At 38.7% G+C, this 19,633-nt stretch overlaps 1 protein-coding gene across 1 annotated transcript in view; it reads left to right on the forward strand.

Annotated features, from left to right (window-relative positions):
- dnah6 (dynein, axonemal, heavy chain 6) overlaps positions 1–19,633 on the forward strand; it is a 43,931-nt gene that overhangs the window by 15,050 nt on the left and 9,248 nt on the right. The window contains exons 38-65 of the mRNA XM_029512083.1: positions 138–272; positions 1,368–1,538; positions 1,730–1,873; positions 2,831–3,052; positions 4,281–4,428; positions 4,747–4,904; positions 5,370–5,501; positions 5,721–5,892; positions 6,758–6,904; positions 7,047–7,120; positions 7,234–7,388; positions 8,309–8,540; positions 8,628–8,780; positions 8,965–9,105; positions 9,662–9,904; positions 10,063–10,230; positions 11,733–11,968; positions 13,071–13,215; positions 13,432–13,552; positions 13,811–13,930; positions 14,212–14,408; positions 14,906–15,109; positions 15,592–15,717; positions 15,841–16,005; positions 16,289–16,356; positions 16,590–16,770; positions 16,953–17,132; positions 17,563–17,796. Of these exons, the coding sequence (XP_029367943.1) occupies positions 138–272; positions 1,368–1,538; positions 1,730–1,873; positions 2,831–3,052; positions 4,281–4,428; positions 4,747–4,904; positions 5,370–5,501; positions 5,721–5,892; positions 6,758–6,904; positions 7,047–7,120; positions 7,234–7,388; positions 8,309–8,540; positions 8,628–8,780; positions 8,965–9,105; positions 9,662–9,904; positions 10,063–10,230; positions 11,733–11,968; positions 13,071–13,215; positions 13,432–13,552; positions 13,811–13,930; positions 14,212–14,408; positions 14,906–15,109; positions 15,592–15,717; positions 15,841–16,005; positions 16,289–16,356; positions 16,590–16,770; positions 16,953–17,132; positions 17,563–17,796 (4,572 nt within the window). The remainder of the gene's footprint in view (positions 1–137; positions 273–1,367; positions 1,539–1,729; positions 1,874–2,830; positions 3,053–4,280; positions 4,429–4,746; positions 4,905–5,369; positions 5,502–5,720; positions 5,893–6,757; positions 6,905–7,046; positions 7,121–7,233; positions 7,389–8,308; positions 8,541–8,627; positions 8,781–8,964; positions 9,106–9,661; positions 9,905–10,062; positions 10,231–11,732; positions 11,969–13,070; positions 13,216–13,431; positions 13,553–13,810; positions 13,931–14,211; positions 14,409–14,905; positions 15,110–15,591; positions 15,718–15,840; positions 16,006–16,288; positions 16,357–16,589; positions 16,771–16,952; positions 17,133–17,562; positions 17,797–19,633) is intronic.

The raw sequence follows: 19,633 nt of genomic DNA on the forward strand, positions 1-19,633 counted from the left end.
ATGTTCACGTCACTGAAAATGGACATACAGTTGAACAAATGATTGCAGTATTTTGTGCTCCTTGTTTAATTTATCTAATCTAACTGTAAAGCCTGGTATGTCCACAAAGGTAACATGTATCACTCTGTGTTTCGCAGGTCCAGGACTTGGCTGTGGCATCCCCAGCCACAGTCAGTCGCTGTGGGATGGTGTATATTGATCCTGATGATCTTAAGTGGATGCCCACTGTGCAGACATGGATTGCTAATCTAGGAGCCAAGGTGGCACATCCTGTTTTAACACACGTATAATAATAGCAGATTAGTAGCAGTATTTGTTTATAATGTAATTAGATTTGTATTAGGCAGCAAGGCAGAATAGTGGTTAGCGCTGTTGCCTCACAGCAAGAAGGTCTTGGGTTCATTTCCCGGCCTGGGGCCTTTATGTGAGGACTTGTGAGGAATGTTCTCCCCGTGTTTGTGTGGGTTTCCTCCGGGTACTCCGGTTTCATCCCTCCATCCTAAAACATGCATGTTTAGGTTAATTGGTGACTCTAAATTGTCCATAGGAATGAGTATGAGTGTGAGTGGTTGTCTCTACCGGTCTCTGTATGTTGGCCCAGTGATGGATTAGCCGCCTGTCCAGGGTGTATACTGTCCTCACCCATTGAGAGCTGGGATTGGCTCCAGCACCCCCTGCTACCTGGAAATGGTAGCGGTAGAAGATGAATAATTGAATGAATGAATGAACAAATTAATGATTTGTATTATGCATAAAATAAGTGATCATAGTTTTGAACCTTTGATTCGAACATCAGTTGCAGGGAAAGACTTTATACCACTAACTACTAATGCCTCATCTGCCAGAATCATTGGTTTTGTATTCTCTTTTTGTGAAATGGTGGCCAACTGTTCCCGACTGTGTGTGCGCTGTTGCATGTATGGTAATGTCCCCTTTCAGACATCAGTGGCAGTATAACTTCAGCATCAGCATAAACCTTGATGGCAGAGCATCACCTCAAAGTTAAAGTATGCAATATAAGCCCTGAGCTATTTAGGGTGACTCAGTACCATAGAGAGAGTGGGCCATCGCTTACCAACTCTCTTTCTTTCTTCTCTTTCTTCTCTTGGATGCCACATCTAATTGACTTCTCTGTTTGTTGACCATCCTCATATCTAGTGATTTTTAAATTGGCTTTGTCATTTTTTTTTAATGAGCAGCTATTTGGTTGGGTACATTGATTCCAGTTGTAAGAAGAGTCTTTTATCGAGTACAGTTTGTAAAGCTTGCAGAGATCCCTGTGTAACTCTACCCTGTTCTGGCCACAGCCAACTCCCATTAATTCTTTCCTCTTTCACGCGCTCCTGTCCAACTAGCTCCCAGACCAGGTGCAAACATACCTGCTGGAGCTGTTTGAGCACTATGTTGAGAGGGGTCTCCAGTTTGTGTTGAAGAATTGCACTCAGGTGATTCGGCAGGTGGACATCAGCAAAGTTGCCACCCTGTGTTTCCTTTTGGAGGCACTGCTGCTTGGTGAAGGAGGGCCAGATCTCAATATGGTAAGATAAAAATATTTACAGTCACTTTAATCTTTTTTACAGGATGCCACACAGTGCTCAGTGTGTCATCGCAGTTTTGTCCTGTAACCACAAATATTCACTGTTATGGGCAAGTTTTAATGCCAAAGGACAAATCATCTCGACTTACTGATCAAGCTTCCTAATCTTGTTTATATCTGTGTTGGTGACAGGATTCCAAGCACCTCAAGAGTGTTTTGTGCCAGACCTTCTTATTTTGCTACCTATGGGCACTAGGCGGCAACCTGACAAATTCCCACTGGGATGCTTTTGACACCTTTGTTAGAAAGCAATTTTCAGACAACAGTGTTGTTCAGGTATTTATATTTGCAAACATACATTGAATAATTACATACAGAAAAAGATGACAGGTTGCTGCATGATCTTTAAGCATTTATATTTTAATAACAAGCATGCATAAAGGAAAAAGTTGTCTTTATGCTTACTTGTATTGCTAAGAGTCAAATCCATTTCCTGCATATTTCCTGTTATTAGTTCAGTGTATGCGATGGCCCAAATGCCATTTTTAGCATAGTATTTTCTACTATATCAAACTACTTCTGACACTAGCTGTATCTAGCTGTAGTACAGTTTATTTGAACAGGCTTCTGCTCCTATATGATATCAGTTGCTCATGTACAATGAAGGTATTAAGGAAGAGCACCCATAATGCAATTTTTAGTCATACATTCAGGAGATTCATGAACAGATTAAATCAGCTCATAGCAGAGCAGTGTGCCAAGGTTATGAAAGTATGTTGCATATCATTATTCTATGTTGAAAAATTATTAATAGGTAATGGAATGGAGGAACTCATTTTCATTTTTAAAGAATTAAATATGCAAAATTGGTTGGAGGTTGTTTCCTTTTCAGTCATTCTCTCAAACAGGAAATGGAAATTTAATAGTTGGAGAGAGTAGACATTACTGGCAGTAGTGTCAGGTAATTGAAGGGATTTCTTACTGACACAGACAGTAACCAGTGGGATAGGAAGTAGCATGTGGAACAACCCAAATGTTCCTGCATCTGTTTATCTGTGTGAATGTGGAACCAATTTTCATCCTTTTCTGTGTTATTTGTGTCTTGAACGTTAAATATTTTTTTTGTGTACATTTTTTACCATAAAATGAAACCACCAAGGCTTAAAGGAATACAGATTGCACACACAGACACAGGCAACAGGAATCAGGGAAACATTTTTATAACTTATGCATACAGGCTAATAATAAATGTTTGTATGTGTTTAATCATCTGCATTCTGATGTGTTCTATAGCTCCCTAAGTCTGGCACCCTCTGGAGCATGTACATGAATTTTAAACACAAGCATCTGGAACCATGGGAGTCAATAATCCCTTCATTTAAGTACAACAGAGAGCAGCCATTTTTTGAGATGTTGGTTCCCACCACTGATACCGTCCGCTACGGATACCTGATGGAGAAACTGCTATCTGCTCAACGCTCTGTATTGTTCACTGGCCACACTGGAGTTGGAAAGGTGATGATTCTGTTATATGCAACACTGTTTTGTCCTTTACTGTCGGTGCTAATCGGAATCCTTGTCACCTCTGCCCACATTTCCTGTCAAAATTATGAATGTGTGAATTTTATCACTTCAGTGGACAAACAAAAACCCCATGCTTGTGTCCCTACACAAGGATTTTAACACGTCTTGATGAAAGCATTGTACAGTCAGTCTTTGTGTGAAACTCTTGTGTGAAATTCTTTACACAATGCCATTGTCTTTGCTTTTTTCACACAGACGTGTTTCTTTGTTGTTGTATTATAAAAAAAAAAACAAAAAACGTATATACTGTGTAATTGTAGAAGCGGTAAATGCCAGCCTAATTTCTCTTGTAACTGATGATATTTAACTGGTTCCATTTTATTGTTACTGTTCGTCTGTTTAATTGATTGAGAAGATAATGTGTTTTATCTTGACTTCTTATTATGTAAGCAGTATTTTTCATAGCCAGCGCTAAATTTGATTAGATGTAGGATCTCATTGTTTTTTAAATTGCTAATACACTTGTATTCATCTGTGTACCCAGTGGTGTGTTGGCCAGCTGCTTTATTGGAGCATTGCTATCTTGAGACAGTGGAAAACACCTATATGACTTACCAACAAAACTTCCACCAACATTTCACTGTTAAATTAAAACACATTATCAACACAATGATATGCTTTAAAAGAGCCACCACCTGAGCCTGATGGGACAAGGCTCACTGGTCACAAATTGTCATTAACTCACAACAAATAAAATTAATTTCCTGTGGTGCAAGGTGCAAGTGGGTCTGGCTTTTTAAGAAGGAAAGGGAGATGGCACTCTGTTTGGTTTATTGCATGTTAGATGCAAAACACTACCATGATTGTAACTGGCACAGCAGCTGATTCTTCCGTCATATAATAGCAAAAGTGTTGACACACCAAATGCATTTCTACCAAGCGCTTTAGACAATGTGTTTTGTACCATAAAAATATAGAAATACAGCAGAATTTGTAGTGGAGGGAAACTTGGAGTGCAATCATTGTAATAAATATCTGTGTTGGAAAGCTTATTTTAAATTACAATGCAAACATACCAGGTAATTACTGACTTCAGTGCCTTATTTTACTGTGAAAATTAAATTGTCTTTGCAATTCAGATAGTGTTGACTGTAAAACTTGGAGGATTAGAAACAGTTGGTGTTAGTCTTTTTCAAGAATGTCTCTGTGTCTTTGGCAGTCTGTGGTGGCTCGGGGCCTTCTTAACAGTATCCAGGAAAAAGCTGGATACCTTCCTGTCTACATCAGCTTCTCTGCTCAGACCTCTTCTGCCTGCACACAGGAGATCATTGAGTCCAAGCTGGAGAAAAAGAGAAAAAATATCCTTGGTAGGTAAACAGGTTGCCTCAGGGAATTATACCTATAAACCCAGAAATTTAAAGGAGGATGCATATATCCTGAAATATTGTTGACTGTTTCTTCAAAGCAGTGAAAAATATGATGTGCCGTCAACCGTCAGCAATTTCCATTTTAAGGCAAAGAAACTGACATGTTCACTTTACCCTTTTTATTGCATCCATGCTTGTTTACTATCCTTGTGTACAAATAGGGAAGTATATCAGCAATGCTGTGGCCATACTTTCCACTGTTTTACAACTGTTAACCCCCTTTTCCCCATCTCACATTTTTTTCCATTTTCCCTATAGGTCCTCCTGGTAACAAGACATTAGTGGTCTTTGTGGATGACTTGAATATGCCCAAGCTGGACAGTTATGGCTCTCAGCCACCTATAGAACTCTTGCGACAGTTCCAAGATTTTTCTGGCTTCTACGACAGAAAAAAATTATTTTGGAAAAAGATCCAGGTACAAACAAAATGAGCCCCTTGATGTGAATTGAGCAGTTTTGGCTGCTTGAGGTTCAATGTTTGACTAATTTGTAGTTTCCTATAGATACAGCAAACACACGTTAATGGTAGTTAATACCATCTTCAGTGTTAATTTAAAACCGATGTCTAGGAATGATCTTTCAATTAAACAAAAAAAAAAACAAAGCTGCTGCATAATTTGTTACTCTGAATTTGACTCTCGTTGCAAACATATGCCATGTCTCAGATACATGTAGAACTAATAAGTTACTTCAATCTAAAGAAGGGCTCATGCAGTTTCTCACTACCCGCAGTTCTCTAGGTGATGGAATGACAGCTTGCCATTATGCTTTGTATTAAAGCAAGTTTATTAGAAGAAACATGTTTATCTTTGCATTCCTTTTAATATTTTCAAATTTTTGCAAACCCAAGTTCCTCTACTTTCTCCCTCTCTGTTCTGCAGAAAATGTCCATTGCAGCAGCGTGTGCTCCTCCAGGAGGTGGGCGGAACCCTGTGACACCCCGATTCATCCGCCACTTCAGCATGCTGTGTCTGCCCACACCCTCCCAGCAGAGCCTCAAAAAGATCTTCAATGTCAGTATACACACACACCTAAATACTCGCAAATACTGAACATCAGTATACAGAAATGATTACACTCTATGAACTGTCAAATTCACAATTTCCAGCTTTAAAATTGTGATATCGTAGTCCTACTCATTTCTGATTTCTCTCACTCCTTTAGTCTGTTTAGTACATTTAATTTCTTCTTTCATGCATGCATGTCTTTTTTCCTCCCAAACCTTCCTCCAGGCCATCCTAAATGGTTTCCTCATTGACTTTTCCCAAGTGGTGAAGGACTGTGCTGGACAGGTTGTGGATGCAGCTGTGGAGATTTACAACCGCTTGAGTGTGGATCTGCTGCCCACTCCAGCAAAGTCCCACTATGTCTTCAACCTCAGAGACCTTTCCAAGTGTGTCCAAGGTGAGATAAAAGCACACGCATTATTTGGAGCAGAGAAACACAGAGCTCAGTGGACACGAGGGACTCTGCATAGAATCATTTCTGTGGTTATACCTGCTAACATCTAATGGCCCAGAGCTGACACAGTGCTGAGTCTTTCAAGTTTTAAAATAAAGGGTGAATGGTAAACATAGCCATGAGAGAGAAAACATGGATACAATGGAAGCACAGTTCATACCAAATATATGAATGCCATCGGTTTTTCTCAACAGCACTAACTAAACTTTGGATTTACTGAGTGTGACAACTGCAATGTTTAAATATTTGTACTTCCAAAGCAATAGACAGCTCTGATGTATCTTTTCAAGCTACATTACCAACATTTATAAGCTATGCTTGAGCCTCATGCTTCCAAGTCTTCTGCACCGTCACCCCTTTTCCTCCACTCCCTCTGTTCCTCCCACTTGTTAGCATGTAGGGATCTTCAGTGCATGAAGATGAGCTAAAGTGAATTCTGCCACTCTTTTGTACACACTGCTTTTTCAACATCAAAAGTGCATCACCCTTTTTCTTAATGTGCACTGTTGGTGAGGTTTAATTAACCATCATCCACTACAATAGGCCTGATTATGTATTTTCTGCTGCTCATCATATGAAGATAATGAATCCGAAAACATGGACATGTAAACAGAATAACAGAAAATGTTGCACAAAGACTAACAATTTTTTATAATCTCTGAGGTGCATTGCTTTTATTTCTGACTTCCTCTTTGGTATTTTGCTTCCCTTAAGGCTTTTTCATTAAAAAAAATTCAAAATTCATGATTTGAAGTGAACTGGAATAAAATAAATTTATCCTTTAAACATACATTTCTTGAATGTGTAGGCATGTTGCAGTGTGAGCCAAGTCAAGTGAGAGAAAAGAAACAAATCTTCCGTCTGTTCTGCCATGAGTGTCAGCGGGTGTTCCAGGATCGACTCATTAACAACCAAGATAAGACCTATTTCAACACCATCATTTCTGAGATGGCCAGTAAGTCCATTTACTTTTACTTTTCTTTGCAAAATACCCAAACTGTATCCTCCACAGTTTTGGATTACTAGTTTTACCATCTTTCCAATTTTGCATCTTGCCAGTTGGACAATGTTGTTTTTGACTCTCTCTCTTTCTGCAGGCAAATATTTTAGCTTCAATTTAGAGCCGTCATACTTTGAGACTCAGCCCATTATATTTGGTGATTTCATCAAGGTCAGATCCTATTACATAAAGTGCTTGATCAGTAATTTTTATTTCTGTTTACACTGAAACACCTCATATTTTTAATTTATTCCCTCTGCCATCCATCTTCCAAACTATTATAGGTGGGTACAGAGAGAGAAGATCGTGTGTATGAGGATCTGACAGACATGAGTAAGATTCAGACTGTCCTTCAGGACTACCTTGATGATTACAACATGACATTTTCCAAGAAGACAAAGGTGGTGTTCTTCCAGAATGCCATTGAGCATGTTTCCAGGTGTGTAAAAAATATAAAAAGTAAAAATAATATACAGTAAGAAAATTTTGTAAAGACACTCCTTAGAATGTAGTTAATTGATTTTAGTTCTAGGTGGTTCAAACTGCTTGACAAAAGTTACAACAAAGCAGATATCAGGGAAAACAACCACTTTATTTCCACAATAATAGTGTTAACTTCTATGGCATAAAATGACACATGAACTGTGTGACATGATTTGCCACAAGAATAAAACCTTTGAAAAGTGAAGTGACTAACAGATAATCATCAATACAATGGCACATGACAAGTGTTGAGTTATAATAAAGAGCTGGCGAAGAGTCATTTCTTGATGTTTATGTGTTACTTTGACAAGGAACAGATTGGAATAGACAACCTAGCCAGGCTATCTCCAAATGGTATGTCTTGTGGGCAGTGCTGAGTATTCAGTGGTTAGTGCCTTCCAAAATTGGTAATAGTGCCATTGAGAATCAAGGCTCAACAATGAATGTGTGGTTCAGTCCCACAAAAGTGCTACTGTAGCAGAAACTGTTGAAAACCTTTGTGTTGGTTAATAGAAAACCATCAAAACGCAGTTCATCACATTTTGCTGCATGTGCAACATCAAGCGCCCAAGCTGAGTTATCAGACTGCCTATTAAGACCTTTACAAACTTGTTCAGCTCAATAACAACTATCATTGGTATGTGACCATTGGAAATGAATCTGATGAATCACATTTTCTTCTACATCATTGGGAAAGTCAGCTGCATATGCGTTGTTCACCACAGAAGAGATTGCAGTGGGATTTACATTGGCAAGAGATAGCCTGCTAACCCTGCTGAGAAGAAGTTCATCTTGCATATTTAGATGCAAAAGCTTTGATAGAATTAATCCAACTGTGTACACTGAGCCTGAGTGCTTTAGCCTCTCATCTTACAGAATCGCCCGTGTGATGCGCCAGGAAAGAGGCAGTTCTTTGCTAGTAGGAGTGGGTGGCACAGGCAAGCAATCACTCACCCGGTTAGCAGCTCACATGTGTGGATACCGCTGCTTCGAAATTGAACTGAGTAGAGGCTACAACTATGATAGCTTCCATGAAGACTTGAGGCAGCTCTACAAGATGGCTGGTGTGGAGGGCAAAGATATGGTGTTCCTATTTACAGACACTCAGGTATCAAGCAATTGTCAAAAGAGAAGATACACATTTATATATCCAAGTATAGCATCATTGCTGTCCACTCTGTTTTGTGTCTTGTAGATTGTGGTTGAGGAGTTTTTGGAGGATATTAACAACATGCTGAACTCTGGTGAGGTACCCAACCTTTTTGAGAAAGATGAGTTAGAGCAAGTACTGGCTGCCACTCGACCTCAAGCCAAAGAGGCTGGAATCAGTGAAGAGAACAGGGATGAGGTACGCTTAAACTGAAACACAAAGAAAACAGACTACAGAAAACATTTATCGGGTCAGGAAAAAAACATTTACAAACGATATGATCAGATTGCCTGTTCATTCAACTAAGTGATTGAATTGGAAAGTTACCAAAATTCCTTTCTCTCTTTTTTATTTGCGCGTGTGTTTGTAACCCCGCCTTAAGGTGTTCCAGTATTTCATCTCTCGTGTACGGGAGAAGCTGCACATAGTGCTTTGCATGAGTCCCGTCGGCGATGCCTTCAGGTCCCGTTGTCGCATGTTTCCCTCACTGGTCAACTGCTGCACCATTGACTGGTTTGTGCAGGTATTCTTAGACAGCTCTTATTTTCATCTGGTGAGGTGAGAGTTTGTGTAAGTAAAGACATTACTACAATTATCATGGATTGACGATAACAATAATACAATCTCATTTTTACTATCTGGTATGTTTTACAGGGATTTACAAAGTAGTCCAAATGACCTTACTCTGGTTGTTGAACCAGTTCATGCCAGCCTTCTTTCAGTCCATATAACATTACCATCATGTTGCTGGTCCTTGCAGCAATAACTAAAATGTAATTTCTTTTGGCCCTGACATAAATGTCCACGCCGTTCTTTTTTCGTCTTGGTTTTATCAGGTTTTCTCTTTCGCTCTTGTCTTTTGTCCACCATTCTCTTTTTCCAGAGCTGTATTGCAAATTCTTGTTTTAAATAATTTTTAGTGCCTTTTGTTATCTTACTAACTTGACTCTTTGTTTTAATTCTGTCACAGAAGTTATATCGTTTAAATATAATTTATTTAAAAAAGTTATATAATTTAAAAGGGGTGTTGCAGCTGTATCTCCTCTATTCCCTCTTTTCTCCTGCCTTCTGGTGCTCAGTGGCCTCGTGAGGCACTGCTCTCTGTCTCTCAGGCATTCTTCCAGAATGTGGATTTTGGCAGTGAGGAGCTAAAGCAGAGCTTCTCAGTCATGTGCGTGGCGATACATGTTAGTGTTACTGACATGGCTGAGCGTTTCTACTCAGAGCTGAGACGCCGATACTACACCACACCTACCTCCTACCTGGAGCTCATCAATCTTTACTTGGGCATGCTCAACGAGAAGAGACAGCAGTTAGTGCTTGTAAGTTGAAACGTCACAAATATGGCTGAAAGTTCTTGTTAGCACTTTTCTTTTAGCTTCTTTGTATTAACTCTTGTTACTTGAGTATATTTTGTCTGGTCTCGTAGAGCAGACAAAATGCAATATATGTAAGAGTGTATATGTTATGTGTTGAATAGGCCAGGGATCGGGTGAAGAACGGTCTGACCAAACTTTTGGAAACCAACAAGCTGGTTGACAAAATGAAAGTGGACCTGTCTGCTCTGGAACCAGTCCTGAAACAAAAGTCCATTGATGTTGATGCACTCATGGAGAGACTGGCTGTTGACCAGAAGAGTGCTGATGAGGTTTGTGTGTGTGAGAGGGAGAGAAATACACAGCGTGTTCCAAATTATTATACAAATATGATTTCAATTAAATAAATGTTTGAATTTCAGTTTTTCAGTTGATGTTTTCAGTTGCGCAATCTCAGACAGGTTTGGTAATTTGCCATTTGAGCTGAAACTACTTAAGGAGTTTGTTACACATTATTAAGCAAGTCACAGGTTCCATGCAATAGGAGGGAAAAGAAAGATAACCAGAAACTAAGAAACTTCATACTGTAAAAAGATTTTAGTGTGATTCTGAGTACACATCCCTTTGTTCAGATTGAGGTGTATTAAGAGAACAGCTGTGAAAAATCCACCGATGAGTAGCAAACAGGTATTCAAAGCTTCTCACGCCTCTGGAGTCCCAAGAACCTCTCGATGCAGGATCCTCCAGAGGCTTACTGATGTGCGTAAAGCTGTATATCAGCCACCCTTAACCAATGCCTACAAGGAGAAACTATTGCAGTAGGCTCAGAAATGTATGAAGTCTAAAATTCTAATTGTTTTATTCACTGATGAATGCTGTGCTACACTGGATGGTCCAAATGGATGAAGTTCTGCATGGTTGGTGGATGACCACCATGTCCCATCAAGGCTCCAACTTAGTACTTAGAGGTAGCGGAGTAATGTTTTGGGCTGGAATCATAGGAAGTGACTTGGTACCAAAATAACCTCAGAAAAATATGTGGAGTGCCTAACTTTCCTGCCATGGTATAATATAAAAAGAAGAATCGTAACTTCTGTAGTAAAACAATACTCATGCAAGACAATGCATTCATGGCATGCTGCAAAAAGAAAAGAATACCATTGAGGTTTGGCTGCTATAGACGTAAAGTGAGAAAAAAAATCATCATGTGGCCACCATCATCCCCTGACCTCAACTCTGTTGAGAACCTGTGGAGCAGCCTTAAAAGGAAGCTCTATGAAGGTGGACGGCAGTTTACCTCAAAAAAGCAGCTCTGGGAAGCAATTCTGTTTTGAAATACAGGCACAAACTATACATGGAAGCACAAGCTCAATGGATGAGAGAGTTGATAAGGTGATACCAAAGAAGAGCTCCTATGTTTAAATGTAACTTAATCTGGAAAGATGTTTTTGAGTAAAATAGCTTTGATTTGGAAAAAATTTCCTTTTTATGCAAGAAATTACAACAGATTTCTATTTAAAATTCTTTAGAAATACTTGAGTGTCTTGAAACTCTGCTGTGCGTGATAATTTGGAACACTACATTTGAAGTTATTTTGCAAAAAATGCCATTTTCATCGTTGGTAATTTTGTTTAGTAAAATCCAGATTTTAATATGATTGTTGAGGAATGAAAGATCCTATTGACTGCCAATTATCTTATTTAGGTAATAATTATCACATTTTTGTCCATCTTTTGTCCAAAGATGGATATGTATATATGTATATGTATGTGTATATATAAGATTTCAAATAATGACTGTGTAACGTGAGGAAAAAATTACAACCTTTTCACAGGTCCGTAAGGTAGTACAAGAGGATGAGGCTTTAGCCAAGGTCAAAGCTGAAGACACCCAGGCCATAGCTGATGATGCACAGAGGGACCTGGATGAAGCTCTTCCAGCTCTGGAGGGTGCCAATAAAGCTCTTAATTCTCTTGACAAGGCTGACATCTCTGAGATCAAGGTGTTCACCAAACCCCCAGACCTAGTCATGACTGTCATGGAGGCAGTCTGCATCCTGCTCCATTGCAAGTCAGTATGCTTCTCTTTTTCTTCCTTAATGATTTTTGATACATTATATCTATACAAGGTCCTTCCTGTATACAAATAAAATTAATTTATGTCACTATATTATTTCCATTATATTAAATTTGAAGATGACAGATGCCAATTACATACAACATACAATCTCTTTATACTAAATGTTTTATTTAACTAAGCACAGTTGATTTAATTCAATACAGCAAATGAGTGTACAGGATCATCAAACAATCTGAAGAAAGAACTTTGAACATCCTGATATCTTTCCATTTATCCTGATGATTCATGATCACAATCAATCATCTCAGCAGTGACTTCCCCCGTCTGAGATGAAAGTAGTACATAATGATTTTGCTGCTATATTCCATGTAATTACTATAAACACCATCTCAGTAATTTCCTAAATGGCTTTCATCATCGTTGTAATCATAATCTTCTCTGCGTTATAGTGTCTGTGCCAAAGTGTTTGATATTCAGGCCCACGTTTTACCCAATATATATTTATAGAAAGCATTTCTGGGGATTCCCATCTTGTCTCATGACTTGACACCTGTAGATATCATCATTCATTAATCTGCCCTAATGCTGCACCAAAACAAGTCCAACCCAAAAACATAGCTGCTTTAGACTTTAACACCCCCTCTTCTGCTTGAAGCGGACCAACATGACATACATACATTTTCATTTACTTCTAACACTATGAAACATTACGTTAGTATGAGTGTGTAATAAATCCATTGATAGATGATACTCTTTGTACTCTTTTTGTTTCTTTGTTTTATGAGTTAGGATGTGAGTTTTACTTTTGAATTGCATTGTATGATTTTTTGCCAGTATGGTTATTTCAAAGTGCAGTCCCCACATTCCATTACTGATATCATATTACCATCTGTCTTAGTTGTTTGTAAGTACTGTTTAATTCTTATATTATTGCTAGCAGTTAACAATTCCAAACATGTAATAGCCTGCAATCAAACTGGAAACCAGAACCATAATATTTTTTGGAATATTTCTTTTGGCCTCATATAAATTCCCTCATTATCTCAGTTTCTTATTTTCACAACTCCTCCCTTGCATGCTATTTTTCTTACAGACCAGACTGGCCTAGTGCCAAACAATTACTTGGAGATGCCAATTTTCTCAGGCGTCTGACAGACTATGACAAGGACAATATCAAGCCCCAGATCCTCTCAAAGCTGCAAAAATACATCACCAGCCCTGACTTCATACCTGAGAAGGTCTGTTTGGATTTCAAAAGGAATCTGTGCAAAAGCTTTGTGGTAAAATTTCACTCAGACACTTTAGTCTTTTATTGGAGTTAAAACGGATGGTCAAGAAAATTTACACCTTGGAGTATGGTGTCATGACATTACATAACTTGAACATTGAAGATGATGCAGTTTGTTTTAATGTCTGTTACTTGGTGTAATTGCTAATTATTTTGCTTCTGTTAGGTGGAGAAAGTATCCAAAGCCTGCACATCGATGTGTATGTGGGTCAGAGCTATGGATCTTTACACCAGAGTTCTCAAAGAAGTCGGCCCTAAGAGAGAAAATCTTGCCAAAGCACAGGTTAGTTACACAGAGAGCGGAATTAATATAAGATGTACTCCATACAGTGGGTACACAAATTACAAGATAAGTTTTGTTGAATTTGTTCCATATACTCTTGCTTTAAAAATTCAGTGCCTTATTTTTTCTTTCCACCAAATATTGCCACACATACATTAAGCTTAACGATGAGAATGAAAAATGGCCCAAAGGTTGTCTAAATGCTTTATTAATGGCATTTCCCGCTGTCTTTTTCTCCTCATATTCCAACCCCTGCAGAAAGAGCTGGATATGACCATGGCGACCCTGAGAGAGAAGCAACAAAAGCTTCAGGAGGTGGAGAACGAGATCACCATTCTCCAGGATCAGTTTGACAACAGTGTGAATGAAAAGGAGGATTTGGGTGAGAGCTGCAAACTTATTATGTTAACAATTTAAACTCTGCTTGGGTCTTAAAGTGCCAATCTACTGTATGTTTTAAGAAATTTACTGTCAAACTAAATCCCTAAAAATAAAACATATTCCACCCCAAAGCCCATTGTTTAGTCTAATGTATGTTCCAATGCTCAAGTCTTTCATTGTTTTATTATCCAATGAAGGTGAAATTGAATGCATCTTCCTACTTTTTAGCTGACTTTTTAATTATTTTTTTTATCTCTGTCTTCTGACCCTGTTCCCTCAAAGTTAACACCATGGCTCTGACGCAGGCTCGATTGACCAGGGCAGGAAAGCTGACCTCTGCTCTTGGTGATGAGCAAGTGCGCTGGCAGGAAAGTGTTGCCCTGTTTGACCAAGAGATTATCAATGTTGTGGGAAATGTCTTCATTGCAGCTGCATGTGTAGCCTACTATGGAGCATTTACCTCCCATTATAGACAGCTGGTAAGTGCAGTGTGCTGTGGTGCTCACAACTTATTTAGAGTTAGTTAGAGATGGATAACTGGTGGATGCAGGTCTGCAGGCTCTTTCAAGCAATACATTGTGCTACATAAAAAATTAACTGCACCTAATTGCCTCATTGTTATGCATGGACATTTTCTTTCAGATATAATTCCCATTGGAGTAATGTTCAGTTCACTAAACTGAATCTGCATGTACAACATTAAAGCAGAAGTGATAAAAATGATTAAATGAGGAAACCTGTGTTTGCAAAGACTAATTAAATACTCTTTCAAACAAAACAAATAATATCTCAAGATGTACATTATATAATCATTCCACTCTGGAAAAAGAACTGTTCAAATAAATCATTAAAAGCACAAAATTAATATGACATTCATTACCGTGATGAGTATATGTAAACTTATGACCACAACTGTATGTATGTGTTTTTGTGTGTGTGTGTGTGTGTGTGTGTGTGTGTTTGCTTCTTTTCCTAGCTGATTGACCAGTGGATAAAACAGTGCCAGGAGCTCAAAATCCCCATCAGTTCTAGCTTTAGCCTGATCAACATTTTGGGTGACCCATTTGTCATTCGGCAGTGGAACACAGAGGGACTGCCCCGTGACACTGTCTCCACAGAGAACGGGATCCTAGTGACTGGGGGCCGACGCTGGCCTCTTATGATTGATCCACAGGATCAGGTGAACTAGAAATCTGGATGTGGTGTGCCGATAATCATTTTGTTATTCTAGGGTTTAAGTGTTTCATTCATTTATATACCACACAGTTTTACAAACAACATGAAGGGGACATGTAAATATGCCTTTACTGTATACAGAATGTTATAAAACCTAAAGCACGTAATATTTCATTCCAAGAATTTCTTGTCTAAGGAGTTTGATTTAAAAAGCTGGTCATGAGGTTGCAATGTCAGCTTAAAGAACAGAACTTCCTGTCAGAAATGGCCGGAAACAAAGTCACAGACAGGCCTCTGCTCCAAGACAAACACTCTGCCCAGCTTCACCACATAGAAAGGATATAAACAGGATGGAAATATTATCACAGCTACACTTTTACGGCCTCCATGTAACTCTCTGTTGTTCCCTTTCTTTTTATACCATGCAAATCTGTTAAGAGACCAACTTTTCATCAAATTAATTAAGTTATTTTTTTCACCCATAAGGCCAACCGATGGATCCGCTCCAAGGAGGCCAAGCATGGCTTAAAGGTTATGAAGCTGACAGATTCGAACTTTCTTTGTATCTTAAAGAACGCTATTCAACTGGGCACACCTGTACTGTTAGAGGAGGTAAGAACACAGGACATGTAATTGTTGAAGTTGATTGATAATAAAAAGATTGTAAAATAAAGATTCATTATTGCTTCATGTTGGATGCGTTTGCTTGTATAATCCTGCACTATGTATGAATAGTTGAAGGAGACCCTAGATCCAGCGTTGGAGCCCATCCTTTTAAAGCAGACATTTATGTCTGGTGGACGGACATTGATCCGACTCGGAGACTCAGATATTGACTATGACAAAAACTTCAGGCTGTATATGACGACTAAGATGGCTAACCCCCACTACCTGCCAGAGGTAAGCACACACATTCGGCATAAAGAATTGTGCATCAGAGGCACAATATCATCAGATATTAAAAATGTATACCCTTTTATGCACACCCAGGAGAGCAACAACCCCCTAAAACTTTGGTTTTTGCATTTAAAGTAAAACCCACTTACAATAAGTATTTGACAGTTATCTGAAAAGGCATTTGGATATCTAATACACAAAGGATATAAGTTCCAATGTATTCTATGCATCTTTTACAGTTTCACTTGCTGTTATTCAATGTGTCTGGGTCTCTATTCTCTGCCAGGTGTGCATCAAAGTTACAATCATCAATTTCACTGTGACCAAGTCTGGTTTAGAGGACCAACTACTCGGGTAAATACAATAAACACAATTAGAAAACAGATACTTTGTGATTCACTTTTACAAACAACTCTATGTTAAACTGTATAGTTCAGTGAGATGATTTGCACCTGCACGTTGAGACCAAAGTCACACTTTTTATCATGCAACATTTAATATAATACATTTCTTTGTATTATATTGATAACATTTCTTTCTGTTGCATTAATTTCTCCTGCAATCTTCCTACTCCTCTTCTTCCTAAGTGATGTGGTACGTCTGGAGAGTCCACATCTTGAGGAACAAAGGAATGAGCTGATTGTGCGCATCAACGCTGACCGCAATCAGCTGAAAGACCTCGAAGATCGCATCCTTAGGCTTCTCTTTACCTCTGAGGGAAATATACTAGATAATGAAGAGCTTGTTCAAACCCTCCAGGAATCAAAGGTAAATATGGGACAAGGAAAAAGAAAATATTGAAATTTATTTCATTGTTAAGGAAATTGATTTGAAATAATGTGACATTATCATTTAGTATACATATAATTTCCTCTGTCGGGAATTTTTATTAACTCTCCTAAATGGCTGTGCTTTTTCTCTTTCTGGTATTTTCCTCTCTGTTACTTCAGGTGACATCTGAAGCCATAAAGCACCGTCTGGAAGAGGCAGAGGCTACTGAGCTAATGATCAACTCTGCAAGGGAATGCTACCGGCCCGTGGCCACTCGGGGCTCTGTCTTGTACTTTGTCATCGCCAGCCTATCTGAGATTGATCCGATGTACCAGTACTCCCTCAAGTACTTCAAACAGGTGTGAGCAATCAGGTTTTGTTTAACAATGCACAGACAAATCTCTATCTTGAGTTTTTATTCCATCTTGCTGACTAAAGCGGTGGTGGAGGAACTATATTTTAAGTTTCTGTGACATAAATCCAGGCTTTCACGCATTAATTGTGACACAATCTGGTAAAAATGTCTAATGGGATAAAATAATAGCCTATTATGTTCAAATGGCTGAAGGTTAAATTTGCTGTGGCATCGTAATGTTATTCAAAAACACTTAAATGACCATCATTCAAAGCTGTTAATATGTAAGAGGAGAGGAGAGACTTCAAATCCTGCACCCTGCAACAGGTTGTAACTGGCAAACATCATTGTGAAAATGAAAAGGCATCAAGCATCCATGTAATATACTTTTTCTTCCCCCCTCCATTACTGTGCTTTTCTCCCTCCATTCCTAGGTATTTAACTCCACCATTGAAACGTCAGAGAAAAGCAGTGTCCTAGAAGAACGTCTCCAGATCCTGCTGGACCAGATCTTGCTCAACTCCTACATCAATGTGTCCCGGGGCCTCTTCGAACAGCACAAACTCATCTACAGTTTCATTTTGTGTGTGGAGATCATGAGGCAGCGTGGTGAAATTTCTGATGTGGAATGGCAGTATTTTCTAAGAGGAGCTGCTTCTTTGGAAAAGGTGAGGCATGAAACCCAGTAAGTAAATTCAGGTGAATAACTTACTGTTGTCAGATTACATATCCTGTGATGGACTGGTGACCTGTCCAGGGTGTACCCCGCCCTCGCCCAATGTGAGCTGGGATTGGCCCTAGAACCCCCCACGATCCAGAAACAGCTTAAGCGGTTGAAGATGAATGAATGAGATTACTTACTCAACTCATTAGTGTTCATGGAAAAGATTCTGATTGTCAGCCTCTTCAGATGTCCATTTTTTTGTTGCTAGGGTCAAAATGAATTCATCACGCATGTTTATAAACAATGAAAACATCAGCTGGCAAAAATTTACAAAAAATTGTCAAAGGTGGTGTGTGGTGTCATATACATCCCTTGTCTCAGGGGAACTTAGCATAAAGTCACATTTGTGCCTATTTTTTCAAATTGACTTAAATTGACTGTGGAGCAAAATACATAAACAAAATTCAATAGTCTGTTCATCACAGTGTATGCTACTGTAAATGGATGTCATCAGTCACAGTCTTTCTTTGATTTATCAGGGGGAAAAAAGATATGATTCATCTTTAACTTTAGTATAGTTATTTTTCAAAGCACACAACTTAAACCAGCTTGGTTAAATAGAAATGGAAAAATAACTGCAGTACTTTGTTGCTAGCTCGTAAAGTGAAATCAGAGATTGTTTATAGCTTAACAGCCTCACTGCATTCAGACCAAGCAAGATTAAAAAAAAAAAAAAAAAAAAAAAAAAAAAACATACAGAAAAATATTTGGTGTCATTGAGTTAATAGCTGAATTACATCTGTTCAACTACTCTATATTCGGAGGGCTATTCGAATATACAAGAGCACCCATTTGTTAGGAAGACGATTTGACCATAATAAGGCATAAGGATTAATTGCCTGTGGGAGTAAGGAGATAATGGGACAGTTTTAACTGTGTCATGAGTTCTAAATGTAAAAATTTTTTGGCTCCCAGATATTCTAATATTTATAAGAAAATAGGGAAATTTGTTACAGTTTACTGACAGGATCCTTGTAACTACAGATAAAAAAATGCTGTTTTATTTAGCCCTCCCAAATTCCTCCCAACTTGGCCTGTAGGCAATATTTTCATTCTTTCCCAATCTCACATAGGGATTGAGTCGATATAAAAGTCTATTGTCACAAAGTGACAGTCGTGACTCTCTCTGTCTCAGCCAGCTTATTACTCAGAATCTACTGACGCTGATGGAAACTCAACAGAGTAGTCTTTCTGGGCAGAGGTTCACAAAATAAATATTTCTGTGAATGAGAGATAAGAAATGGAGAATATCTCTGTTTGTCAGCTGTCCATACAACCTTCATGTAGCACACAAACAGACCTTGAGCCACCAATACCTAGTACATCACACTGACATAAGTCCTTCTACACACCTCCAGAGAGGCTAATTGAGGCTATACAAAGCCACTGACCTCAGAATATTCCAACTTTGCATATATTGCAAAAGCTTCCTGTCTATGGGCCTGATCTACTAAAGGTTGGCTGGTATAAAAACGTGTGCGAACATTATGTCACCCGCAAAAAAGTGCAAGCTGACCTACTATAGGTCACTATATAATCTTGCTCATTTTACTGAACAAGATTAAAAGACATGAGTCACTGAAAAAATCTGATCCTCCAATCACTAAGAGCATATTCCTGTTTTTACTCACCATTCGGCTCTCTTGTATCTTAGATGTCCTGAGTTAGGCTGGAGGTGCTGCATTGTCAGCTGTTGTGATCCTCATGCTAATACTATCCTTTCTTCTCCTTCACCTGTGTCCTTTCCTTTGCATCTTCAATGCTGTGCATCCATCATTTAT

This window comes from Echeneis naucrates, chromosome 1, assembly GCF_900963305.1.
Source record: "Echeneis naucrates chromosome 1, fEcheNa1.1, whole genome shotgun sequence".
NCBI classification, from domain to species: Eukaryota; Metazoa; Chordata; class Actinopteri; order Carangiformes; family Echeneidae; genus Echeneis; species Echeneis naucrates.